Source organism: Rhinolophus sinicus, linkage group LG16, assembly GCF_036562045.2.
Source record: "Rhinolophus sinicus isolate RSC01 linkage group LG16, ASM3656204v1, whole genome shotgun sequence".
Taxonomy (NCBI): domain Eukaryota; kingdom Metazoa; phylum Chordata; class Mammalia; order Chiroptera; family Rhinolophidae; genus Rhinolophus; species Rhinolophus sinicus.
In genome coordinates, this window is record NC_133765.1 from 21,064,788 (window position 1) to 21,091,688 (window position 26,901).

General features: G+C 49.1%; 3 protein-coding genes across 15 annotated transcripts in view; 1 reads left to right on the forward strand and 2 right to left on the reverse strand.

Annotated features, from left to right (window-relative positions):
• Window positions 1–12,080, reverse strand: part of EWSR1 (EWS RNA binding protein 1) — a 25,983-nt gene extending 13,903 nt beyond the window's left edge. For 3 of the 5 annotated variants that reach the window (XM_019743048.2, XM_019743047.2, XM_019743049.2), the window contains exons 1-5: window positions 11,978–12,080; window positions 8,221–8,257; window positions 8,036–8,087; window positions 6,370–6,493; window positions 1,627–1,813 (exon numbers count right to left, since the gene is read on the reverse strand). In XM_019743048.2, coding sequence (XP_019598607.1) covers window positions 1,627–1,813; window positions 6,370–6,493; window positions 8,036–8,087; window positions 8,221–8,257; window positions 11,978–11,990 — 413 coding nt within the window. In that variant the 5' untranslated portion in view covers window positions 11,991–12,080. Of the gene's footprint in view, window positions 1–1,626; window positions 1,814–5,922; window positions 5,941–6,369; window positions 6,494–8,035; window positions 8,088–8,220; window positions 8,258–11,977 lie in introns of all 5 variants that reach the window. The other 2 variants (XM_019743046.2, XM_019743045.2) reach the window with 1 other exon arrangement.
• Window positions 10,825–17,726, forward strand: RHBDD3 (rhomboid domain containing 3). Of its 3 annotated transcripts, XM_019743053.2 has the most exons (8): window positions 10,825–10,843; window positions 12,186–12,239; window positions 12,739–12,890; window positions 14,559–14,748; window positions 15,422–15,805; window positions 16,773–16,932; window positions 17,022–17,309; window positions 17,396–17,726. In XM_019743053.2, the coding sequence occupies exons 4-8, from the start codon at window positions 14,601–14,603 to the stop codon at window positions 17,571–17,573; spliced, it is 1,158 nt and encodes a 385-aa protein (XP_019598612.2). In that variant the 5' UTR covers window positions 10,825–10,843; window positions 12,186–12,239; window positions 12,739–12,890; window positions 14,559–14,600; the 3' UTR covers window positions 17,574–17,726. The 3 variants fall into 3 exon arrangements, with proteins under 3 accessions (XP_019598612.2, XP_074177489.1, XP_019598609.2); XM_074321388.1 differs by lacking the exon at window positions 10,825–10,843 and having other exon boundaries at window positions 12,100–12,239; XM_019743050.2 differs by lacking the exons at window positions 10,825–10,843; window positions 12,186–12,239 and adding an exon at window positions 12,441–12,580.
• Window positions 17,727–18,745: 1,019 nt separating this feature from the next.
• Window positions 18,746–26,901, reverse strand: part of EMID1 (EMI domain containing 1) — a 45,165-nt gene continuing 37,009 nt past the window's right edge. For 2 of the 7 annotated variants that reach the window (XM_074321385.1, XM_019743021.2), the window contains 2 exons: window positions 22,994–23,084; window positions 19,273–19,532 (listed from right to left, as the gene is read on the reverse strand). In XM_074321385.1, coding sequence (XP_074177486.1) covers window positions 19,408–19,532; window positions 22,994–23,084 — 216 coding nt within the window. In that variant the 3' untranslated portion in view covers window positions 19,273–19,407. Of the gene's footprint in view, window positions 19,533–22,993; window positions 23,085–24,050; window positions 24,136–26,901 lie in introns of those variants that run through there. The other 5 variants (XM_074321384.1, XM_074321382.1, XM_074321383.1 and 2 more) reach the window with 4 other exon arrangements.

A 26,901-nucleotide genomic window follows, 5' to 3' on the forward strand; every position in this document is an offset into this window, starting at 1 on the left:
TTTATGTTAAATCCATGGCATTTATAAATTTGGACTATCTGTGGGTTTATTTTTCTCACTTATTAATATTAGAGCAGATCTAAGAAAATGTTCCCGAACTTGGACTGCTATAGCTTAATCTAACTTTGCCTCCAAGTCTCCACGATGGAGATTACCATTGCGGAGCAGAGACTGCTCAGATGAACTGGGAAATATCCTTAAGTGATGAAAATCAATCCCAAGGCAAAAACCAGTGGTATTATTACCTCTTTGTCCTAACAGTTTGCAACAGGGCTGTAGCAAAGTGAGCCTGAGCTGTTTTAAGCAAAGCCCCAAGAATCAGCAGGCGGACCAGAAAAGATGGGGAAGTACTGGTTTCTATAAAGAGCTGAAATGGGTCACAAACTGCCCCCCTTCCAGGGGAAAAGGGCGTGGTTGTCACTAATCACAAGACAGCATTTTAAAGTGGTAAACACTGAAAATTAAAAAAAAGGGAACCAAAAAGGATGACTTATTAAAAAACCAATTAATATATAAAACCCTCCAGCTATGGCTTGGATATCTTGTTGCAATGGAGCACCAAATGGGACTTCAAACATGTGCCAACACTCGGAAATGCCCAGGTCAATGGAAATGGGGTCCTACAGTAATTAGTTTACCTAACTATCACACAGGCTGTCTAGCAAATTTAAACTATCAAGTAGCTCTGATTACTCACTGTGCATTTTAGAAGTAATTTCATGAGTGTTTTCCAGAGCTAATTTCTTACCTCTACAGCAGACAAAAAGTCTAGGTTACAAGTTGATCTCTTGTTTATTCCCTAAAAAGTCTTCTTTCAAATCAGAATTTCAATGTTCCTTCAAGACTGTATGCAGAAGCCACCTAAGTGCATTGCCTAAAGCAAAGACCTGAAATCTTCTGTTAAGTAATAATTAATACTGTTTACCTGCTAACAAGTATCGTGGAGTATAAACTTTGCCCAAATAGTCACCCCATAGCAGGGTACTCAGTTAAGAATTTATACTTGCTGTCACATTGAGATTACCAAGCCACTACATAATACAGAGAAAAAAATCACGTCAATGCCTTAAGCTGAGACACCAATGTTTGACTTCCAGATATGGACATATCCTTTACTGACAAATGGATTACATGACAATTTCTTGAATCACGTGATGCTATACCCCACCTCACCCCACCCCCCACATTGCGAACTACTGTTTTTCCCAACCAGAAGGCTGTCACCCATTTATAGGGCAAATAAAACCAAAGAAAAAAGCATCAAAAGTACAGTTCTATCAGTTATTCTGTTGTGAGGGAAACCACACAAAGTTCTCGTGGGTTTAGAAAAGTAAATGTAATAGCCTCCTCCTAGCCCCCAAAGTCACTCTTCTGAAACCAGACAACCCATTTAATGACACTCCTTCTTTTGATCCCTGGACGGCACCACTCCTCTACTAAATAGACAGTTACGTGTGGTGTGTTCTACTGTATTACTGTAACGAGTATAAGAACACCTGAGAGTGTTTGATGGTGCGAGCAACCAGTGAAAAGAAACTCAATCATGGATTCCCTAAGTGTGCAAAGTTGTTCTCCCTCCTGAGGCTGATGCACTGTCGAGTTAGGAGTGGGTGAGTGTGGCCTTACCTTGCAGGTGCAGTGGCTGCCGGCTGTTGACCATAAGCTGGGTAAGCAGGCTGAGTGCCATACGCAGACTGAGCTGCATAGGAGGCCTGGGTGGTGGTGACCGTGGCAGTGGTGGTGTCGTAAGCACCAGTGCCGTACCCCTGGACAGGCTGACTGTATGCCTGGGGGGCAGCTGGAGTAGTATAACCTGGAACAAAGGAGGGCAACGTCAGATTTCTGGCTCCTCCGAGATCTGCCTCGACACTCGTTATCAGAACAATTGTAAACCACCTACTTGCAACCACCATATTTAATCCCATGAAATAGTTCCCCTTCGGTAAGAGTAACAATAAACCAGTATTTAAAACCTAAGTTCTCTGAATGTACCGAGTCTTCAGTAAAGCACTGTCTCTTCTGCTTTAAAACCACACCAAACAGAAAGGAGGGGACATAGTACAGAAAAGTGTTGGTATACAAAACAGGGTTCCTCTGCACCCCTTCTTCTGGGCAAGGATTCAATAAGAGAAAAGTCTGCTTTTTGCTAGTTCTACACTGGTTTTGCTAGCATACCTCTTCACAGGTTACTCAACTATCTACTTAAGTACCCCAAAAACCTCTCAAGCAGGAATAAAATGTCCTAGAAAGTAAAAGGCAAATGACATAGCATCCTAAGATAGCTACGAAATAAAGATCCAGGTACCAGTTTTAGCATTAAAATCTGTAATCTGGAATTACTTGCTTTCAGTCCCAAGCACTGTATCACAGGCAATTCACATTTAAGGAAAACTGGAAATTCCAGAGAACATGTGTTTAATTTTTAGTGGGAGATGTTAACGAATGAACACTTCTAAGAACTGCTAATTTTGTTTCAGGTAAAACAACTAAAAAAACGCTTGTTACCACACTAAGATTTGAAATAGCATATGAGTTATAAAGATACACTATAAATTATATTTGCTTAAGTATAGCCAACAAAGGAAATCCTGTATTTACTTTGTTTTTGGTAAATAATTCAAAATTAAACTCAATACTCCAAAAATAGACCTTTAAAAGGTAAATGTTTTTCACGTAATAAAACTGAGAGTCTAGGCTGGTCATCCAGTGAACCCCCTCCCTTCCTCTCTTATTTACCCACCACAAGCAAAAAGGTCATTTTCCTGCTTACCATTATTGGAGGTAGACGCTAGGGCCTCCCTATTTCCCTAACCAAGTGTCACAGAGACCTGCTCTCACAGACTGAGATAGGTTCTCTCACTAGTTCCTGCCTCTGCCAGATCTCATGCACTTTCATCTGGATCTTGGGCTTGAAGTGTGACACCCCCCCCCCCCCCAATCTGCAGCTGCTTACTTGAGTCCCTTCCTCTGAGAGATGTTATAACCTTTTCTGGTGCTAGGCTCTCCTTCCTCCAACTTCTCATGGGCAACAAGCACAAGTAAGCCATGTTTTAAAAAGCTGGGTTTGGCTGTCAGCATTTATACCCATCAAAGAAATATCCAAATCTCCCTAATGTAAAAAAGTTTGAGCACTAAAAACAAATCTTGAATTAAGACTGCTCAGTTTAGTTATGGTTTAGGACCTTAAACTTCAGTTAGAATAAAGTGTCCTCACTATACAAACAACTTACTAGCTAAAAATAAATACCAACTTCCCTTTGTACAATTTAAAGTGACACCTTTTGTAGCACAGAGTACAATAACTTTATTCTCCATCCCATTTTGGGAAAATTCTGAAATTAATTATACACAAAGACAGTTAATTTCCTTCTCAAAACGGCTGGGTTGAAATGTATTTGTGAAAGTATTATTTCACAAAACAGGGAGCCTCAAGCCATGAAGTTTTTTGAGTTGGTATTGTTTATCTGAATTTATTTAAAAGTTCTTTGCACAGTCCTAATGTCAATCATATAAAGAGCTCATTTGTTTAAATTTAACTGGAATCTAATTCCACCTACCCTATTACTCCCACACACATCCCCCCCCTACATGACAGGCCATCTTTAAGATTTACAAGAGCAATTAAAACAAAAAAACCAAAACAACAACAAAAACAAAGCTGATCAGGGAAATAATTCATGTCACAAAACTAGGTAGCAACAGTTAGAACCTTGTAGTGCTACAGATGACATCTATAGACACTGGGTTAATTAATAATCTTTTAATTAACCTGTAGTACCAACACAAGCAGCCAAGCAAAATGAGCAAAAATTAACAGAGCAAAATGATTTAATGACAATAAAAAAAAAGGCCAACAGCAAAAAGACAACACGTCTATGTGCTGACAACTTTAAGAAAAAGGTACTAAAAAACATTACATACATCAACCAAAATATTTGTTCAGCTTGAACAGTAAACTTTAAGATTTCTATTCCAATTAATGAATTGAGGTTTATATAGTCCATTTTGCATGAAACTTAATTTTTAAAAATTCTACAAGAGAAAAATGTGTTTTAATACATTCCTTCCAATAATTATCCAATGATTTTTACATGTAAAGGCAACACGAGGCAAGGATAAAAGTAGTATCTGTGCTCAAACCTATTTACTACCTATTAAGGCCCTACTTAGTTTGGTCCATCCCCAGTTTGCTCACCAGGTTTAAATTTGGTTCCTACACTCTAAAGGTTCATGGGAGAATTAAGGGATGTGAAGCGTCCTCCATAAAGTCTATACAATAATCATTCCTTATTATTATTAAGCACAATCTCTAGCTCATCAAAGCGACTAATTTCTGTTATTAGAATGTCCTATACTTTTGGTGCCCAGTCATAACAGGACTTTTTCAATCAATGACAATGTGAATACATGGCTCTAGAGAGCCTGGAAGACCACTGCATTTCCTCTAACTGACTTTATCATGTCCCTATAAAATGATCTAGGGTCTCCAAAACCTAGATCTAAGTGGTATTATTTATTTTCAAATGATGCTTGTTTTTAAAAAATGGCTGAAGGTGGTCAAAAGATACAAAATTCCAGTTATAAAATAAATAAGCCATGGGGATGTAACATACAGCATAGTAATCACAGTCGATAATATTGTATTATATATAGTCGTCCCTCAGTTATCTGTGGGGGACTGGTTCCAGGACCCCGAGGATACCAAAATCCAAGGATGCTCCAGTCCTTTATATAAAATGAAGAACCGCATATGTATTTGAAAGATGCTAAGATCAGAGATCTTAAAAGTTCTCATCACACAAAAAAATTTGTAACGGGGTAATGATAGATTAACTAGCCTTACTGTGGCGGTCATTTCACAATACCGTACATACAAATATCAAGTCATTATGTTGTACACTTGAAACTGTTATATGTCAATTGTATCTCAATAAATAACGTAATAGCTTGACTACATAAAGTTCAACCCACAATTTCAATACCCCATACTAAAAATCCAAACTGCATAGTCTTAGTTCCAGCTTTTCCTAAAGTTGTAACTGTCACCAACAGAAAGTTTAAACGTTTCTCAACCTATTCAAGACATGTATTAGATAGATTAGGAAGTACTTCCCATCAAAAATCCAGGACATTGTCACTCAATACGTGAAATTACAAATAGGTTTCCCCCTACTAAAGACTGATAAGACTGTATGTAACTTGGGGAAACGGAAAATAGTTTGAAAATAAAGAGTTTTTACATCTGAGACTTTTGTATTAAATATTCTTTAGTGATACTAAAGATGAGAGTGGGGAGAAGGAAGGGATCCTAAAATGTTACACAGTACTAAACATAAAATTATTGTAAATGTTTCACATGTTCCACTCTCAACTCCATTATACAGGATACGACTGTACCCCAGGATACAATTTATTCTAATCTTAGAATAGCTTACTATTTATTTTTTAGCTCCTGGGAATGCTGTCATACATATAAGACATACTATGGACTAAAATAATTCATTAACACTTAAACAGAAAATAAAATGTCTGGACTGGAAACCAACAAACAGACAAACATAATTAACATGCAGGGTGGCAGTCTGCTCCTCTAAATAAATCTAATCATGCAATCTGTCCTTCAGGGAATATGGGGAAATCAGCTGGGGTGTAGTCATCCGAAATACCTTTGGGAAGGTTAACAACTATTATTAAGGTTTGACACAAGATAATGTAAAATAAAAGAAAAACCTTTCCCAAAATCACATAAAGAAAAAGACATGGATCTGCAAATGGCACCTGAAGCAGTTTTCCATTAGCACCTTGTGTGTGATGTTGGAAAATTCGAGGGTTAAACGAATGAAAACACCTAAAGGGTTAACATTACAGGGTTAAACAAGATGGAAAGCATTTCCCATGCAAGAATGAGCAGTATAGTCAAACCTGTACTGGTCCCTTCTACTGTGGAAAGCACAAAACAAAAAGTAGAGGGTACACTATCAGATGAAGCAAACATGTGAAAATCAGTTTGATTTTTAAGCAGCTCGGTTTAAGAAGGCTCATTCTTACCCAGCATTAGCATTAGCATAATCTTTTATATATTCTCTATTTTGTCGTGAGATTATTCAATACACTGTATAAAATAGTTAAAAAGGAAAACTTCTTTTCTCCCTTGGAATTTATTCCACCCACATTCTATTAGCAATCCCTCAAGGAGAATATAAAGAAAAGGGAAAGGAAGAAAAGGAAAACAAAGCTCCTTCTAAGAATAAAGGATGCCCAGATGCCAAGATAACGGACCAGAATATACACCACAGAGCACAAGTCACAAGCTTCTTAGCAAACAGCCTAGTTGATGTGACCCAAAAGTACCTCCCAGGCAGGCCTTACCTGTGGGAGGCTGTCCGTAAGAAGTTGCATAGGCCGTCTGCCCATAGGTCGCAGTGGTCTGAGCCTGGGAATAGCTGACGTCAGTGGGCTGTCCATAGGTTCCATAACTTTGTTGCCCATATGCCTGCTCAAAGAAAATGGATGCAAGAACTTCACATATGAACCTTGTATTAAGCAAAAAAAGACTGACTTACTTCTACGTTTCTAAATTGGAGAATCAAAAACACTGCTTTCAATTTTTTTCCAATTAGTTGATATTCAACATTTTATTAGTTTCAGGTGTACAGAATAGTGGTTAGATAGTCATGTAATTTACAAAGTAAGCCCCCGGACTGGTCTAGTACCCACCTGGCACTATACACAGTAATTACAATATTACTGACTATATTCCCTATGCTGTACTTTACATTCCTGTGACTGTTTTGTAACTACCAATTTGTACTTCTTAATCCCTTGGTCCTTTTCACCCCGACCCCCAAACCTCCTCCCCACCTGGCAACCATCAGTTTGTTCTCTATATCAATGAGTCTGCTTCTCTTGTTTGTTCATTTATGTTGTTGTTTAGATTCCACTCATAAATGAGATCAGTCTTTCTGTCTCACTTATTTCACTTAGCATAATACCCTCTAGGTCCATCCCTGCCGTCGCATCATGTAAAAAGATTTAAAAAAACTGACAAGTAATCATAGTATTATGAATATTTGTTTTCCCATACCTATTCACTCATATTTTTGTAAACTTAACTACAAAAAAGTTCCTGAGATAACTGGGCAAAATCGCACTTAATTATACAGATTAACAAGACAGTCTCAAGGGATGAACAATAAAGGAACAGGTGTATTAATTGCCAGCACTAAGCATAGGTAGCAGTTTTACTAGAAACAAATGTTAGGAAGACAAGAACAAAAAAAGGAAAAGAAAAATGTGGCTGAAACCTGTCAGACAATTTTGAAAACCAAATTTTCAGCACGTCAAAGATTTAAAAAAACTTATCAAAAAAGAACTAGAACACCGCATGTCTCAAGGTTAGCACATCAACAGCACTGTCTTTTGAACCTGGCAAGGAATGAGGTATTCTTTCAGATATTAGCATAATCATATCCTAGATCTGACCAGTTACGGAAGATCTGCCAAAGACATCATATTCTGAATTTCAGGTGATCTTGAGAACACGAGGAGGCTGATTTCTAGAATCTGTTGGCCTAGGCTTTTAAACAGACTCGTGGACTGGAGCCCTCAGAAGCTCCTTAGCTGGGCAGCCATTAGAACTTACTGTTTGACCACTGGCAAATGCCTCAAAATCTATGCATTGCATTTTTTTCTCCCATTTGCAAAATGTCATAATATCACCTTCCTCTGAAGAACTGCTGTATGATTAAGTTAAATAAATTTAAACAATAAAATACACAGAAGGACCAAGCATAGAGCAGGGCACCTAAGTTGAGAAATGATACGAAAAGGTAGAGAGAGCTAGCAACTCCCAATGTGGGGATGGTATCATTTATAATGGCATTCCCACTGCGAAAATTTTAAATGACTGGTTATTTTATGATTACAAGCACATTACACTTTTCTATTACCTAATTTCTGAAAAGTATTCATTGTTTTAATGGCTGATAGAAGCACTTTACTTGGGGAGGAAGCTGCATATTATTATCAAGATTACCTGGGTGGTCTGTGCATATCCTTGAGTGGGCTGGGCGGTGTACGCACTGTAGCTGTAAGAGAAATTAAATGCAAGAACTGAATATGGAACATTCAGATTCCACTACTAAATCCTCTACAACTACAGCAGGCTCTGTCCTGACATTAACCAGTTACACACAAAACACTTGTAAAAGACTGACTTACCCCTGCTGGGCTGCAGCTTGGCTGTAGGTACTGTAATCTAAAGACAAGGAGAAAAAATAGTGTGAAGTCAGCAAAGACAAGGGAAAAAAGGGGGGAGGAATTCAGATGGCAAGAAGGTAAATTTTTACTATTCAGAGAGGACCTACAGGCCACACAGGTCCAAATGAGTACCTCTTATTTCTCCACACCAAACCAAAAAATCAGTATAAGCCAGTTAAACTCAGAAAAGTGCCAGCTAATGAGTTCAAGACCAGCCGATTTGGCAGAGATACTTTGCATTTTCCCATGACCACGAACCCCCCCCCCCCCCCCGCCCTAACCACAGGCTGTCATTTCAAATACATGATCATTCTAAGACCAACAGAAAACAAGACAAACCAACAGGATCAGAAGTTTTATCTTCATATAAAAAAGAGGCAAGCAACATGACAAAATGTAGGTTGAAACATCAATTCAACAATGTTGAAGGTCAGGCTGGTTACATTAGTAGCTATATCTCTTCCAAAGCTAGTTTTCCTATTGCTCCCTCACTTTAGTAAGCTAGACCAACCTTAATGCACTAGGACTATGAAATGGAATGGCAGAAAACCAGAGAACAGTCATCTCAATCCAGTGTTTTAAAGGGTTTGCTCACAGCTATCAGTGCTACATCTGTACAATAACTCAAAAGTTAGAAAGCTGTAACTCCCAGTGAAGCAGAGTTAAGGCAGAATCCTTAATTAATTGGCAGAGAAAGCAATCTTTTTGGGAATAATTTGTTTTCTGGCAACACCATCTTTTTAAAACTTAAAATGATTTCAACTTTTAAAAAAATGCTACAATTTTTCTTCCCCTTCTTTTTCTAAGTAAAACTTTCTATAATTTCCCTAAGAGATTTGTAACATGTAGCAAAAGGGACTAAAAATTCTGGTCCAGTGAGGTGTCTACAAGTAGTGAAAACAGAAAACAAAATGGTTAAGAAGTTCTCACAGCACTCGAATTAAATGTACGAGTATACACATATAAAGTTAATTATTTAAAAAAATTTTGTCCAATTCTTTGCTCTCCACAAGAATACATATCTGTCAGAAGACAATACCTCCATTAGGGCCAAACAAAAGTGTCCTTTCTGTTCCATTTAGAAAGTAGACCTTCATCTGAAAGCAAGTTTGACATCTCAGCTCTTCATGGAGGGGTTTCCACCCCCCCCCCAATCAAAGGCCTGCCTGAACTCATCTCTTGCAGTTGACTCAACTTTCTTTCCTCTGTACACCCTTAATTCAGAACCCTGAATCAACATTATTAAATCAACTGCCCAAAGGCTATGAATTGATTTGTTCAAAGACAACCTTATAGCATTTGAAAGTTAAACGTTAAGGCATTTTCAATGGCACTACAAACCATGGTCTCTTTATGTGGCAAATAAAAAGTAAATGCAAATCACTTATTCCATGTGGTATTCACAAAATACAACAAGGAAGCATTGAAAATTGATAGTTTAACCTACATTTTGAGTTTTCTGCTTGAGAAATGATTCTAAATCATGACATCTAAGTTCAATGTTTGCAAGAGGACTTTTATACAAGAACGGTTATGTAAAACATAAAACTGGCAAAGCTGATACGGAACAACCAATGTCCTCAATCAACATGAAACCAGATGCTTTAGCCCCACATCGGTGGGCTATGGAAGGTAGCCAATTTGTTTTAGGAGAACTTATGTTATCTACTTACAGCACACAATTATATGGCCTCAAAAATGCTCTTGTCACACTGGTCAGATTATTTAGCGATCACTGTTTTGCTTTTAACCCCCAAATGTGCAGTTGAAGACTTTACTGAAAATGGGCAGATTGGGGGCGAGGGCTGTGATCCAGGTGGGCCTTTAGAGTGCTGGCAATGTCTGAATGCAGTTACTCGGGGGCTGCATTTTAATTTGTTAAAGTGGACATACCCTGTACTTTAGGTACTTTTCTATATAGATGCACATGAGGAGGAAAGACATTTAACACTACCCAAGGTAATGGGGCTTTTAGATACTTTAGGGCAGTCACTATACAAACTGGAGATTTAGAACTTCACACTACATAAAAAGTGAAAGTCAGCAATTTTGTGGGAGCCAAAAATGCTTTGCTGTTAAGGTCAAAAGGGCTTTAAAAGCTCTTAAAAGGTGTAGCCTAGCTCCTTTATTTTGAAGGAAAGGAAACCAAAGTTCAGATAACTTATATAGCCCCGCTGGGTCACTTCTACATAAACTGCAGCTGTAATACTAATATAGCATATAGTACCCAGAGGTTAGCAGTAAACAGAGTCTAAGCAAGGTAGACAAAAAATTGGGATATCCAGCCACAAAAATTTTAACACACACATTTTGACTGCCCAAACTTTAACAGGGGAGAAGAGGAAGGTGGAATGGGCTGAGGAAATCACTTTCCACCAGGATGTCTTGAACTGTGATATTTCAGAGTCCTTTCTTCTAGGGACACTCTGTACCCTGGCACCAACCACCAGCATTTACCTGCTTACTGACCACACAGTTGGAGAAGAGCTCCGTCTAACCTCTCCTCCTACTGCTTCTAAGGCCTAGACTTAGGCGGCCTAAGAATAAGCCCCGAGGGAAAATGCCCCACCCTACCAATAACCAGGTTAGTGCGGGAACAGGCGGCAAAGTGCAGGTGATGTTTAGGCTACACTCTTAAATACTCCTCGCAGGCAGGCCCACCCTAGACAGCACATTAACAGCTCCCACTCCGAGCTTTCTTTCCAAGTCCACTCCGCGCCTCCTTCCCTCTCTACCGGCTTAACCTAGGCAAGTGCAAGTGTGAGACGACTGCTTAAGCATAAGTACAAGTGCCCACCCGGGCCTTTTGTTTCTCTTAGGCCAGAAACTAGAGATTTCTTTCGGTAGGGATTTCTGGCCTCGCGATCCGGGCTGGTCTCATTATACAATGAGATCTCTCGGCGTTTGATGAAAAATAGCCCTGGGAAGCCACTTAATTGCTTTTTGGGGCGGGATGGAGGTGGGATTAATAATGGTGAAAACGAAGAAGCCCGAGGGAACAGCCGATTGGGGAGATTTTAAGGGGGGGGAGCACATCCCTTGTAAGCCCAGTCGGGCAGAAATTCGGCTTGGGGCTGGAACCCGCCGAAAGGGGCAGCCTAGGCGGCACCGGACGCCCCAGCAGACCAGGCCTTAAGGATGACGGGGCTCCTGCTCATAGGTCGGCGCCCCTCGGCTCACAAATCCGCGATGGCTTTTTTTATTTGCTTTCTCCCCAAGCTTTCCGGTGAAATAGAGTCTCCTTCGGGTTTGGGCCGTCTCTCTGTAAGTGGGGGTGGGGAAGTCGGAAGGGCAGCAGGCTCACGACTTCTGGAACCATCGTCCGGCCCCCCCACCTCCGGTTTTGGGGTGCCCGGCTCGAGGCCGGACCGAGCGCCATCACCGGCGGAGCCCTGAAGGCCGCAGGCCCCGCCCACGTGGCGGGAGGCCGGGCGCGCGGGGCCCGACGGCCGCCATACAATGGAGGCCACCGCAGGCCCCGCGCGCCCCTGCCGCCGCGAGCCCCCCGTACGGCGGGGGCGCTGGAAGGTTCCAGAGCCGGCCTACCCCGTGGGGGAGGGGAGGGGAACGCGGGCCCTCGAGCTCGTCGGGCCCCGGCGGGTATCTCACACACTTCTCAGTAACTCCACTCAGTTGTCCCGGCCACCCCCAGAGACGAGCTGTCCCGATTTGGGAGTCCCGGCCATCGCCGGCGCGGTCGCATTTCCACCACACTCACCCGTGGACGCCATTTTCTCTCCTTCCTTCTCGTTCTCTCAACGTCCGTCTCCCTCTCGCTTTCCCTCTAGGCGCCGCACTGCGCAGGCGCGAAATCCGCAACCTCGGGCGCTACCATGGGGCCAGGCCACGGGGGTGTGGGAAAGAGGGATGAGCCACCGTTTTTCTCGTCCTCCTGACTTCTACTCTTTTCCTAATCCCCTCTAAAGAGCGCCGGACTTGACGCGCGGGTCCAAATAGCACCGAGGGGGCTGAAGCGGCCGGTGAGCGGATCTTGATACGAAGGCGGAGTGATTCTTCGCACGAGGCTAAATTGGTTGGATGGTTACGTCCGCAGGCTCTAGGGACTGTCTCTGAAGAGTCTGCCTTGAAGGAAAACGGAGGCCGGAGGGAGAATTGGGGGAAGGGATCTGGGCCTAGAACAACTGCTGACTAATCGGCGGGCCGCGGGGGAGGGGGTGGCGCGCCGGCTAGTCCGCCAGGGTCACGCGCCCGACCGCGAGCAGAATGGGTTTGGGGCGCTCGGGCCTTGGCGGGAAGGTTGAGTACCGACTCCCGGCCTGGGATCATGCCCGGCCTTCCGCGGGCCGGGGAGCGCTCTGCAGTGAGTACCCCGGACACGTGGCCCAGGCCGGCGAGGGCGGGGGCTGAGGCAGTATGGGAGGCCCCGAACGTTGCGACCGGCCCCGAGAGCCCCCCAGTAACGGTCGAGGTTGAAAAGGCCCTTTAATCATTCTTCATCCAATACTCTTGTTTTTACAGAAGGGGAAACTGAGGTCCAAGGAATTTGGGTACTTTTCCTAAAGTCACAAAGCTGAGTCCGACCCGCACCCTGGGACCCCCACTCTCTCCATCACCCGGAAGAATCTTCCCCGTCCTTGCCTTCCCATTCTGTCCGCCGGTTTCCCAGTAAGGTAGGTAGGGTCTGATGGTGTATAGCCCCGTTTTATAGATAAAGAGACTGAGGCCAGGGAGGTTCAAACCCCAATTCTGTTTGTCCATGGGCGAGTTCACCCTTGCTAAGGTACCTGGGGGCGGGGGACGGGAGAGGTGGAGGAGGGACTTGGTTGTGAGGGTGCAGGAGAAAGCCTAAAGTGGGTTCCTTGTCTCCGGGCAAGGGTGGCACTTGTCTCCCTTTCTACACTCAACCCAATCTCACTCAAATCCCTCAGTGGGTCGTGGTGCCAGCTAGTGTCTTTCTTTCAGTGAACACATATACAGCACCAGCAATATGTGGGGAGCAGCACCCTGAGGAACTTGGGGATGAGTAAGAGGAGCGAACCCCCCCACCCCCACTCCAGCTCAGACCACCTGCCAGGGAGAAAGGCTAAGCCGTGCTCATTAGATATGATAAGATGCATGATGTGGGGGCCCAGAGATGGAGATGGGGACATTTGAACTGGGCTTCAAAGGGTGCGAAAGAGTTTGCCTGTTGAAGAGATGGAGGAAAGGACATTGCAGACAGAGGAGCTTGCTACATTTTGCCTGCAGGAAACTGGCAGGTGGGTTTTGATGCTGAGGGTGCCCTTAGCAAGGGAGCAGATGAGGCAGCCTTGTCTCTCAGGGATTTTGCTTCCTGCCCTTTGAAATCAGTTCAGTAGGACTCCTGAGACAGATAGACCTGGCCAAGGCTAAGGGGATTCCAGCAGGGCCTGCAGGACAGGCGGGGTGTGAAGGGAGAGCACAGGGGAGAAAAAGCCTTGTCATGTGGCAGGGAATGGGCACGATTGAAGGCCAGAGCTTGAACCACTGAGGCTAAAGCAGCTGCCTCCATGTTGAGGCCTCCCCTTGTTGAGCCAGCTAGTGGTTACATCTGCCTCCCACAGTTTGCTGTGGGCTGGGCCCTGCCTTAGCCCATTCGGTTTTCTCATCCTACATGGAAAGGCTTTTATTAATCCCCATTTTACAGAAGAGGAAGGAGACGCTTAGAGGATGGAGAGCTTGCCCAGGGATACACAACAGAAAGAAGTGGATACTGGAACATTCCTGTGAGAAGGGGAGGGGCTGTGCTCAGGGTTCTAAGCAAGGGGATGTCTCGGTCCAGTGTCACTTTGTACGCTCTCAGGGTGTGGGACTCCTGCTGTCCCTCCTCAAGCTCTTCTGCCCCACTCCCTCCCTAATCTGCGTGCCCATTGGCTGGTCTCTCCCCCTTGGTCAAGGGCATCTGAGGCCATCCAGAGCTCTAAACCTGGACACTGTAGAGGGTGGTAGGGAGGAAGGTGGCTGGTCTGCAGCCTGAGGAAAGCTGGAGATGGCCCTGAACTTGCCCCAGGGGTACCTCTTTGGGAGTCCAGGGCCCCAATTAACTTCCCTGGCCCTGTGCCTCCCACCCCTGGCTCCTCTTCAGGGCCCATGAGGGCTCTTTTGGCCTCGCCCCTCCCCATCCGCACACACAGGCAGGTGGACTGGCAAGATGGCTAAGCACATGGTTACGGTCCGAGCTCCTCTGGCTAAGTTGCTGAGACAGCCTCTCCAGCCTCAGTTCCTACTTCTGTAAAATGGAGCTCTTGGTAGGGTAGTTGAAAGAAAGTCAGATAAAAGCTGCAATAATAACTGTTGTTACTGTTTTCCTTTACCCCTAGCACGCAGCCTCAGGACCACCCTTGACCACCTTCAGCCAAGCTATGCGTGGCAGAGGCCCCCCTGCCCTACTCTCCCCGGCGCTGCCTCTTGCTTCCTCAGTCCTGATGCTGCTAATGAGCAGCCTGTGGCTGGTGGGGGCCGGCCCCAGCCTCACCCTGGCCCCGGAGCTGCTGCTGGATCCCTGGCAGGGTGAGGGCTGGTCACATGGGCCTTGGAGGAAGCAAGAGACTTGCTTTAGGGCCTGAGACCAGTTGGCAGGAGCTGTGTGCCTCCTGCAGTGGTCAGGCAGGGATAGAACCAGTACCCTTGGGAAGGTCAGCCTCGGATGGGAGTATTCCTACTTCGTCCACAGCCAAGGAGGGCGGAGGAGCCAGCAGTGGGGTGAGAGCCTGTGAATAGGAATTCTTTTCAGACAGCTTCCCTTTCTGATGGCTTTCCCTTGAAAACAGAACTAAGGCTTTCAGCTAAGCATGAGAATGGGGAGGAGATGCTGAGGGTTCAGGAGTGACCCCAGCTGAGTATCTGTTTCCCAATAATAATAGCAGCTTCCATTTACATCTGAGGAACCCAAATGATGCTCACAGAGGTTAAGTGACTCATCCATAGTTGGTTACTCTTGAGAAGACCGAGTGGTAGGTCCACCTTGTTCTGTTTAATACGGCCTGGGAGCAGCCACAGTGTTTGGAAACCCTTGGTTCCCTTTACGAGTGATTGCTGGCAGTGGGCAGACTTTGGCACCTGAGGAGGGGAGGCTGGCTTAGCGGGTGGCCCTGGCAGAGGGTAATTCCCAACCTGGCACACCTGGGACCGCCTTTGGGGTTGGGGCTACTAACCTGGCACATAAGCCCTTCTTCTCTCCCAGCACACCGACTGCTGACCCATGCTCTAGGCCACACGGCCCTACCCAGCCTGCTCCTGAGTCTGCTGCTCCTGCCTGCACTGGGCTGGCAGCAAGAGTGCCACCTGGGCACCCTGCAGTTCCTGCATGCCTCCATGCTGCTCGCCCTGGCCGCCGGGCTAATGGCTGTGCTACTGGCAGGCCTCGGGGTGTCCAGTGCAGCTGGTGGCTGCGGATATATGCCTGTCCACCTGGCCATGCTGGCAGGGCAGGGTTACCGCCCACAACGGCCCCATGGGGCACTGCCACCATGGCTGTTGCCATGGCTGTTGCTCGCCCTGACTCCCCTGCTCAGCTCCGAGCCACCCTTCCTGCAACTCTTTTGTGGCCTCCTTGCTGGCCTGGCCTGTATCCTTTGGCTGGGCTTTGGGCCTGTGTGGACATGTGGGTTCTGAGGCTGGGCCCCCAGGGTGCCTGGAAAGGAAGTGGCATAAGGGGGTCAGACCCAACGATGCCAGGAAGCTGTGCACACGTACACGTTCCAGGAGCATCTCCATGTTCTCCTCCAGCCAGGCTTCTGGGCTGTGGCCTGGGGGCTCGTGGCCAGGTGGAGGTGCCAATAACAATTTAAAGGGGAGCCTGGAGTGCTGAGGTGGCCCAAGGAGGCACCTAACCTGGACCTCCCCAATAGAGGTGGCATCTAAGCTGATGCGTGCAGGATGAGGGGTTAAAATGAAGTGAAAAGGGAGAGGGCCAAGCAGAGGGCACAGAAAACACAAAGGCCAGGGGTGAGAATGAGCTGGGGTTCGCTGGGCGCCGAAAGGGAGACCCACCTATGGCTGGTGGTGCATGTGCATTAAACACAGGCTTTTGCTCCAGATGCTTAATGCCTGTTAGGGAAAACAGTGCAATCTGAGAGAACAGCGGGCACAGGCAGACCCCCTGTAGTTATTTAGGTTTGGGGACACCAGCTGCTGAGGCCTGGCTGATTCCCGGTACGGGGAGCAAGTTTCCCTGGCTGAGGGCAATAGGGGATTGTCATTGAGCCCAAAGCTGCGCCTTGAGTCACAGACCTGAGCAGGTAGATAGGGCTCTGGAAACAGTGGGTACGGGGTGGCTGAAACTGGATGATATAGCTTTTTGGGGTGAGGCACTTTGGCTGCTCCTCTCACTGGCTGAGGAGCTTCAGGCAGGTTCCTTTTCCTCTCTGAACTTCCACAGCTGACTGGGGTAACGACACGTCCCTTGCAGGGCCATAGTGAGAAGATGAGGAAATGCCCATCACACGCTTGGCACAGGGCCTGGCATGTAGTGTGGGCTCACCACTGGCTGGTTTTGGTTTTCCTTGACCAACCGCCCTGCCCTGGGCAGACAGACGCAGCCGGGGCCTTCCGGTGGCTGGAGATCTCTGAGCGGCGGCTGCAGGCACTGCAGGAGGGCGTCTTGTGCAGGGCCCTGGCGGGGTGCTGGCCACTCAGACTCCTTCCCACCCCAGGCAGCGTGGCTGAGCTGCCTGTCACTCATCCTGGAGTGAGGTGAGGGTGAAGCTGAGGACACCAGCCCTGGTGGTAGAAGCTGTGGCAGTACCTGGCAGTCAGGCCCTCTTCTGCTTCTGCCCCTCCAGGTCTTCTACCCCTGGACCTCCTTACATGGCCTCCCCTAGTCTTTGGTCCCACAGTGAAGACTCTGCCCTGCTCCTGCCAGGCCTGGGGCCTGTGCAGCCGACCTGGAAGGGCTCCTCAGAGGTGGGCCTGGCATGGACCAAGCCCAGCTTCCCCCCAGGGACCCCACGGTGGGCATCCCTGGATGAACAAATGCTACAGGAGGGGATCCAGGCCTCGCTCCTGGAGGGGTCAGCCCAGGGTCCCGAGAGCCCTCTATGGCTGCCTAAGTCCTCTGTCTCCTCTCTGCGGTAAGGCAGGGTGGGTAAGGGTGGGGTACCCTGGTGTGGGGGCTGGAGGTGGCCCTGACACTCTCCCTGTCCCGTCCATCTGACAGGTTGCAGCAGCTGGAGCGCATGGGCTTCCCCACGGAGCAGGCAGTGGTGGCACTGGCAGCCACAGGCCATGTTGAGGGCGCCGTGTCCCTGCTGGTCGGTGGGGAGGTAGGCACTGAGGCCCTGGTGACTCAGGGGAGGGGTGGGCCCGCACATCCTGAGGGTCCTGGGCCCCCCTAGCACAGGCAGGCCCTCAGGTGATAAGAGGCCTGGCCTATGGGTGGTTAGCCTGAGTCCCAGCCGTGTGCTGAGTCTCCTGTGTGCCGGAGAGGACGTTCCAGCATCCTGCCCTGGTACTGTTTAGAATAAAAACCAGTCTACTTTTCGATTGGATTCCTCGGGGGGCAACTGTGTCTGACTCTTCTTTGTTGGCATCAGGGTGGTGAATGAATGAACAGTGAACGAACAGCCAATTGCAGAACAGCTTCCTGATGTCCCTGCTCCCTGCAGCCTCTTCCTGGAGGAAGCTGTGTCCTCCACTTTGGGCCTCTGCTGGGCTGGAGCCACTGGCAAGGAGCATTCTTTGCTTGTTTCCCAGCTAATTACTCCTCAGATCTCAGCCTACACAGAGGCCAGACCATCCTCCAGGAAGACTGTCCACAGCCCCTAGTGTCCCTGCTGGTCAGGCCACTTCAGTAGGTTTCCTAGGTCTGGCTCAGAGCAGGCTTGGTAGCTAGTGGCTGTGTACTGCTGTGCCCTGTGGGCAGGAAGCAACGGGTGGGGGTGCTGTGGGGGAACTTCCTCAGCTTTGAAGCAGCAGCTGCTCCCTCCCCCCTCTGTCCTTGCTCCTTCCCAGGGAGCGGAGGTTTACACAGCCAAGAGGGCTGAGGGTGGGGCATGGGTGTGAGTTGTGGATGGGCTGGGCATAGGGGTAAGGCAGAGGCACCTGGGAAACGACTTTGAGGGGTGGTGTGGGGGCCACATATCCTGGAGCAGCCTACACTGGTCATTTGGAGACTGGGCCTGCTGTTGGTCACCAGCTGGGGGCCGGAAATAGACTGGGAAACCTGCAGTCCACACCTTCAGTCTCATTTCCTCACGTGAGGAAACAGGCGCGGGAAGCTGTGTCACCCGATCTAGAAGCTGCCCTGAGGTCTCGCAGCTCCTTGCTTTCCTGGTTTCTCAGAAGCTACAGCCATTGCTAGACACCTGGCCAGGGGGTGGGGGTGACCTGAGACTGCTCTGCCCACTTAGCCCTATGTCCCAGCTGCCAGGGCAGCTCTGGCCCCCTCAGCCCTGCACAGGCCAGCTCACACTTGCTTTGCAAGTGGGCAGTGAAAGCCACTGAGAAGAGGTAAGAGGCCCTGGCCCTGCCCCACTGCCCCCCATCTGAGCACACACTGAGACCAGGCTGGTGGGGAATCAGGCTGGGGCCTTTATTGGCCAGTAGACACCTACCTCCTGGTGTCTGTCAAGCTTTGTAGGAGCAGGTGGCCCATCCCTCTCCATGTCCCACACCCCACCTGGGACATGGGAGGGGCTGGGGGCTCTCAACATCCTGTAAGATCAGGCAGCTAGATCACAGGTTTGGGAACCCAGCACCAGAAAAGAAGATGAGGGGCACGGGTGGGCTCTGAGGTTTGGTGGGGAGGAAGGGAGGTGAGACTGTCCTCCCTCGTCATCCCCGCAAGTGCTGAGGGCTGAGCAGCTCCCTCAGTGCCTATGGGCCTGCATGCCTGGGCAGCTGATGGGAAGACAGAAACCTTGAACCTGCCAACTCCTCCCTGCAGGCCTCACTCCATTTCATAAAGGGAAACAGGCCTACGGCCCCAAGCAAGGCCTCACCTCCTGCCAGGGCCACCTCTCCGTCTCAGGACCTAGACCCTGCTCAGCCTCATAGGCAGACATGCACTGGGTGCCAGGACCTAGACCTGCCTACCCTTAAGGTCTAGGGAGCAGAAGGGACCCTGAGGACATTAATAAATATGGATGGGCGGTCCCTGAAGGCAGCTGGCTGAGTCCAGGCTGGGAGGCGAAGCCTGGCCTTGCCCACCCCGAGGGGCCGCCACTGCCCTCAGCCTCTCTCGTTGCGGCTCCTGGGGGCCACGATCCGGTAGTTGGTTGCGTGTCCTCCCCTCTTGCCCCGCAGGAGGCTGGGGGTGCCCGTGCCGGCAGGGTCTGCCCCTGACCCCTCTGGTTCTGCCGGAGGGAAGGAGAGAACCTGTGTTAGTGAGGTCTGTGTGAAGTACCCACCTCCTCTTGGCCCTCTCGGGGGCTGGGGGGACTGGGCACTCTGCCCTGGCACCAGGAAGGCAGAGCTGTGGAAAAGAAGGGGGTCTGCAAGCTGGTTAGTGTTACCCCACCCCAAGGATGGTTTTTAGCCCCAACCCAATGAGAGCATTCAGGGTGTCTATTAATATTTGATTTTCTGTCAAGTGGGGATAAATGAACCCACGATGTTTCTGAAATGCGTAATGTAGTGAATGTTCTAAATTTTGGGGTGGAGGTGTGCCCTGAATCATCCCCATTTCGCAGCTAGGTAAACTAAGACCAGAGAACAGACTCTTCCTTTCTCAGATTAGGCAACCTGTGGTGGGGAAGGGTTTAGGAAGGTCAGGTTCTACTACTGACTGTGGCTTTGGGCAAATTTGACATCTGTCAGGGCCTCAGTTGTTTCATCTCTAAAACCAGAGGGACAGTTCCAGATATACTCTGAGGTCCCAGCCAACTCCTATAATTATTGAAGCCAGTTCCAATTTGGCTATGGTGATATGCCCCAGCCGGGAAATGACCTGACCCCCAAGAGTGAAAGTGAGTAACTGGCATTCTTGCCACCTGAAAAACTCCTACTCATTCTTCAAAACCCAGAGCAGGACCTACCTCCTCCAGGAAGCCTTCTGTGACTATCACCTCATTCCCTCTCCAAGTTAAATAAGCTGGTCAGGCAGATTAGAAGGATGGGCTGTTTTCTCCAAGGGGGGCAAGAGAGCCCCAGGATGGAGGGCTTGGCTAAGCCTCCAAAGCCCTGTTCAAAGGCTGGCCTTTGGTGAGCACCAGCCTCTCACTGGGGGCACTGCCAGGTGAGTGCCTATATCCTCGTAACTGTCCAGTGTCTGACCCTATGTGCCCCAGCCTCCCATATACTTCTAGGCTGAGATTTGGGGCCCCTGGGGCAAATAAGCATGTGTGGTCACAGTCATGGGACATTTCTTGCCCTAAATCAGGGAGCATAGGAGGGTGGCACAGAACTCAGGTTCCACATGAGCTAGGGCCAAGTCCTGGCCCCACCATGTCCCATGTGGCCTTGGGCAAGTCACAGACCTTTGAGCCTCATCTGGAATACGGGTATAACACTCCTGTTGTCACATGTGGTAAGTGTTTAAACACAAGAAGGAGTGGAAAGTGGTTTTCACAGTACATGCTGGATTATTATGGTCACTAGGTTGGTATGCTTTCGACCCAGGTGTCCTGCAGGTCTGGTCACTGTGGGTTGGTCATGAGGTGCTGTTCTGACATGACCAAATTCAGGGACTTGGTTTCCCCTGGGTTTCACCCAGTGCCACGTGGAGAAGAGGTGTCCGCAAACCTTTGCTGATGGAGCCAGAGGAGCCAGTGCTTTAGAGGACAGACTTAGGGGAGACCCCTGGCCTTACCACTGCTGTCCCTGTGACCCTAAGGGAGTTACATGAGCCCTCTGAACCTGTTACTTCCTCTGTGAGATGGGCATGGTATCACCCACCTAGCCAGTTTATTGTAAGGACTGGAGGTGATTATTGTAAATCCCCCAGCCCGGGTGGGCCTGATATGTGACAGCTGTTAACTATTATTATCATTACTGTTTATAACCTAACTGTGAGCCCCATTGGGGTCATTAGTTAGTACCTGCTGTGTATGATGGCCAATGGGGAAGGTTCCATCTCTTTCTCTGACACCCTCCTACCACACTACCCCTTCTAGGCCCACAACCAGAGCTGGCTCGTGGGGCCCCTCTCCCAGGCTCATGGCCATCGAGTGGGCGTGGGCCTCTCCAGGTGACCGGTACGTCCTCCCTGGGCTGCTGGAGACAGCTGGCTGAGGGAGGGCAAGGTATAGATCCAAGACCACAATTTGTCCCTTCCTGGCTTCTGCCCCAATCCTCCTGAGAGAGGAGATGGGGGACACCTGAGAAGGTGCTGAGAGCCTGGGATTAGGTCCTTGGTCCCTCCTCTGTGAGAGGAAAGAAGTCAGTGATGTTTTTAGACGTTAGAGAAGCCATGTGGAATGGTAAGAGGAGTTTTGGAAGCAGACCACATACACACCTTCTGACCTCCAGGCCGTTGCCCATGTAGCACTCTCTGTGCGGGTTGGCCTTCCTACCTTCTCCTCCTGGCGCACTCGTAGGGATCTTCCATGACCTAACACAAGTGTCCTGTCTTCCTGGAAGCCTTCTCCACCCCCACCCCCTGCCCAACCCCCCTAGTGAGAAGTGACTGCTCCTCACTCACATCCTTTGGTGCTCCTGTACCTCATGACCCTCATCTCCAGATACTGGGGATCCCTGCCACTCGACAGGCAGCTCCCCAAGGCAGGTACCCTTGGGATCTGCCTCAGTGCCTGCCCAGACTTGGCATTCAGTCGGTGCATCCTATAGTTTTGCTGAATGAAGGAGGCTTGCTTCTGACTTTGGTCCTTCCTGCTTGGGGGCTTCAGTTCCCCCAGATGCGAGGTTGGAAATGACGTCCAAGACCTGTGTGCACTTGTGCACTACGATTGGATTGTGAGATGGGGCGGGGTGGCTGGAGGTGGGAGAAGGGTGGCTGTTGGGGCCTCTTAGCAGGTAGGTGAGGAATGGGGCTCAGCCCCGAGGGCAGCCAATCCCTACTTCTCTCCAGGGCCAGCCACAAGCTCCTATAATGGGGAGAGACCTCTTAGCCCCATCTTGACAGATAGGAACAGGGAAAGGTACTGCCCCCTCACTGTCTAACCTCCTTCCATGCCTCCCCGACCTGCCTTTGAGGACCTTCTCAAATTGGGCCCTGCCAGATCCTCTAGCCTCAGCATTCACTCCTCAGCAATCTCACAGAACAATCCCTCTAGGCTCTATGTGGCTTCCTGGCTTTTGCCCAGGCTGTTCCTCTACCTGTTCACTCAATCCTGATCCTTGCCCTTTAGGGCTCCACTTAGCCGACACCTCCTCCAGGAAGCCCTCCCTGAGATGCCCTCCCACATCCCCCAGCCTGGGTCAGGGACACTTCTGTGTTTTCATGGATGCCTGATCTCACTCCACCATGGTATTCTTTACCTTGGATTTAACAGGCAGTTGTGGGGCTCCCTCCTGCACCCCCACACCCTAAGTCCCATGACAGCAGGACTATGTCTGTCTTATATGTTGGAATCTGTGCCAGCAAGGTGCCAACACAGAGCAGATGCTTATTCACTCAAGAACTGTTTAGGTTGGTGCAAAAGTAACTGCAGTTTTTGCAATTATTTTTAACCTTTTAAATCGCAATTACTTTTGCACCAACCTAATAGTTACCGGCGCCTTCTCTGTGCCAGGCACCATTTGCTAGCTGGATGGAAGGACTAAAGAATGAGTGTCTGCTGGCCTGGGTCCAGCATTAGGAGTCGCCTTCTGTGACCCCAGGCCCTTCCCAGGCCCTTCCTGCCCACCCTGCCGTTACCTGGCCAGATGATGGCTTCCAGCAGGGTGACCCGTCTGGCCAGGAGCTCCAGCTGAGCCTGCTGCTGCAGGAAACTCTGTAAGCTAGGAGCCTGATGGGAGATTGAGAAGAGCAGACGGTGCGAGTCCGGCCTCCGAGGGCTGGGCCGGGGAGCCAAGGGTGAGGTGTACGGGCCAGACACCAGCAGGTTTCAGGGCAGAAGCCTGGGTGTGAGTCTCTGTGGAGACCTCGGTCTCCCCTTTTAAGAGGGGACAGGGCTTGCCTGGCTCCTCAAGTGACCAGGTGGGTGGAGAACTGGTGGGTGAATGCCTGGGGTGAGGGTCTGACTTTCTCAGGTCCCTAAAGGGACCCATAGGGCAGGGCAGGAGTACCAGAGGGAGAACTGAAACTGTCAGGAAGATACCTTTGGCCAGGAAGGCCCACCCTATAAGAGCCGCTGGGGGCTTATGGGTGGGTGGGGGGATCAGAACTGGTGCGTAATATATTACCCAGAGTCCCCTGGGGCCTGGCTCTGTCACCCACAGTCCCCTGCACTTCTGGAGTCTAGTTCCATGACCTATTGTCCTGTGGGCCTGGAGACTGGCTCTTGTCTAGAGCTGAAGCCTGACTGAAGTCTAGACCCATTACCCATAATCCTCCTGTGGGCCTGGGCTCTGATTTGTATTATGCACAATCCCTTGCACTGTTGTAGTCTGGCTCTGTTACCCATAATTCCCTGCTGGCCTGGAGTTTGGATTCATTGCCCACAATTTCTTCCAAACTCAAAATCTGTCACCTCTGGTTCCCCTGCAGACCTGGAAACCACATTACCCACAATGCCTGGAGGCGCAGGCCTGACCACAGAGGTGGGGCCCAGGTTTCTGGGCTCCCCTTTACCTGTGGAAAAGGAACCAGCCATTGAGGGATGGGTGGTCTTGGCCTCTCAGGTCCCCACCTGCCTGGGGCAGGCAACTTCTCCGGCCTCATGACTGGGCCCAGGCAGCTCCACCCTGGAGGGCCTGGGGAAGGTTGGTAGGCAGGGGCTGGGCTGTCTGTCCGTCTGTCTGTCTCTACTCACCATAGAGCCCAATCATTGTTTCCAAGATTAAAACCCTCTCAGCTAAAATCTTCAAAGCCTCGCGTAGTTGGTGCAACCCCTCCCCCTGCGGAGGAAAGAGACAGATGCAGCCGTGAAGGGGGCAGGGGAGGGGGCCCTGCAAAGCCTGTTGGTGGCCCATGCCCCACCCTGGACATGCACCTGCAGCCCGCACCACCTGCCACAGCCCAGGGCCCATGGACAGCTGGGACAAGACCAGGAGAGGACAGGAGGGGGACAAGGCAGGCGGAAGCAGCCCCTTTAGTAAGTCCTGATGGATCCCAGCTGGCTGCAACTCCTGCTGCACTGGGGGTAGGGGGATGCCACTCAGCAGGGGCAGTGCTGCTGTCCCAGAGCCTGCCATCGAACCTGCCACAGAAAGTTCCCTGGAGGTTGCCACAGAGTACTGTCCCCCCCAACTCTGTTGCCAGACACCAGTTGTTTTCACATCACCTGTGTGATTCTGCCACATCCCTGGGCCACTTGTACTCTTGTTTACTTAATATTCTTTAAACTGAAACACTTTTTGCCTTAAATACTACATTAGTCTCACCCCAATTAACTCTACCAGTGGGATCAAGGCTATTGCTGTACCCTTTTCATGCATGTCAAAATGAACATATAAAAGTAAAATTAGGATATGTTTGAGTGGCATCGCTGATGGGAAGCAGTGTTTAAAATGCTGGCAAAGCTGAGGCTCAGGCCCTGATACCGTCTCCAGCCCTTCTCAGTTTGGGCTCATCCCTCCAGGCTCTGACTATTTCAGGTCCATCTTCTGCATGTCCTGGAGCCCAGCCCTCAGCCCCACCCTCTAAGCAGCATCTCCATTGCCCAGGCCCAGGGATGTAGCAGCAGGCCCACAAAGCCACCTACCCCAGACCTCCCTGCTCTGGGGCTCCCCACTCCCAAACAGTGCCAGCTGCTGGCCGGGGCTCATGCCACAGACCACCAGCTGGCACTCACCTGCACTTGTTCCCAATCTGTCTGTCCTTTCCTTCCCCAGCACAGGGTCCATGGTCTTGCCCAAACTCCACTCCCTTATTCCTTTTTCTTTTCTAGTCCAGCTTTAAGCTATTTCTGGGATGTAGATATCTTAATTCCAACAGAGCACCAGGACAGCAAATAGAACGATTCCAGCCCTAACACAACTGGGAGTCTCTCTCAGCGTCCTTTACTCAGTGTGGAGTAAGTGAAGGAATGATGTGTACTATGCATATTGCTACAATTACGATTCAGCCCTTTAAAGTAGCTGTTTACCCCCCAAAGTATCTAACAACCAAGAGGCCTCCCAACACGTCTGTAAGCCCACTGTGGCCCTTCTGTGACTGTGTTATGATCCAGGTGTCCTATCCACATCACATGGGTGGAGCTACCCTTAGGCCACTGACTGGCCATTGCAGCCTAGGGGTCACAGGGTCACCACAGGCTGTACAGCAAAGTAATCCCTCTTCAAGTATCACAGGAGGAGGATCTAAAAATGGATGACCTTCAAAAATTATGTTAAGCCACTGCTGGCATAGACAGTGGGACAAGCTGACATCAGGAACCTCCTGATGAGATGCAGTAAGAGGGTACCACATCCCCCGTAAGTGCTCCCACCAAGAGTATTTAACCTGCATCTCAACACCAGGAAACAGACAAATCTAGACGGTGAGACATTCACAAAAAGATAGTCAAGAGAAAGAAAAGGGCAGGGGGCCTGTTCTACATTAAAAAAGACTAGAGATGTGACAACCAAATGTAATGCATGAATCTTGATGAGAAGTTTAAAAAAAGGGGCCAGCCTGGTGGCTCAGGTGGTTGCACCATGCTAATGCGGAGGTTCCTGGTTCGATTCCCACATGGACCAGTGAGCTGCGCCCTCTACAGCTAAGATTGTGAACAACAGCTCTCCCTGGAGCTGGTTGGCTGTGGGCTGCTGAGTGCTGCTTTGGGCTACCGTGTGCTGCCAGGTGTGGCTGGTGGCCGGTGGCCAGCGTGAGTGGCTGGCAACTGGCAAGGGCCGCTGTGAGCGGCCAACTGCCTCAGCCAGAAGGGAGGGGGCAGCGCAAGGCTCATAATACCAGCATAGGTCAGAGAACTGTGTCCTACACAACTAGACTGAGAAATAATGGCTTGAACTGGAGTGGGGGGAGGGGGAAGCAGAAGGGGGGAAAACAGCTATAAAAGGCATTTTGGGGATGACTGGTAAATTGTATATGTTATGTATTAAATGGCATCATTTCACTGAATTAATGTCATCTTTCTTAGGTGTGACAGTGGTATTGTGGCTCTTTGGCAAAATGTCTATGGTCTTTCGAGATATACACGGATGTGTTAGGAAACCCATGGAGGGATGGGACTGCCCAGCCTAATTCAGACTTCACCTTATTCTCCCACCTTTCCTGATCTGGGTGGAAAATGTGCTGGGAGAGACCAGTGAAGGGGTGGAGGTGAGGCAGGGAGCTGGGCTCATAGGGGTCTAGCTGTCCCCCAGCCTAGCTCCTGCCCATACTAGCAGGTTTGCAACTTATTTTCAAATGGATTAGGAAAAAAAAGGTCTGTAAATATATAAAGAGAACAAATGTGGCAAAGTACTAACTGGTCCATGCAGAGGAAGGATAGAAGGATATTCATTACACCAACTTTTCTATGTATTTGAACATTTTCAAAATAAAAATCTTGAGGAAAAAATGTAAAAAAAGATTCTGCTATTTGGATCCTTCCCAGATGCGTGGCCTGCTGTTTGCACTGATGATGCCCCGGTCCCCTCCCAGCCTGAACTGAGTGTTCAGGGCCTGTTGGACAACCCCACTTGGCCATCTTACAGACATCTCCCATTTTCCATGGACGG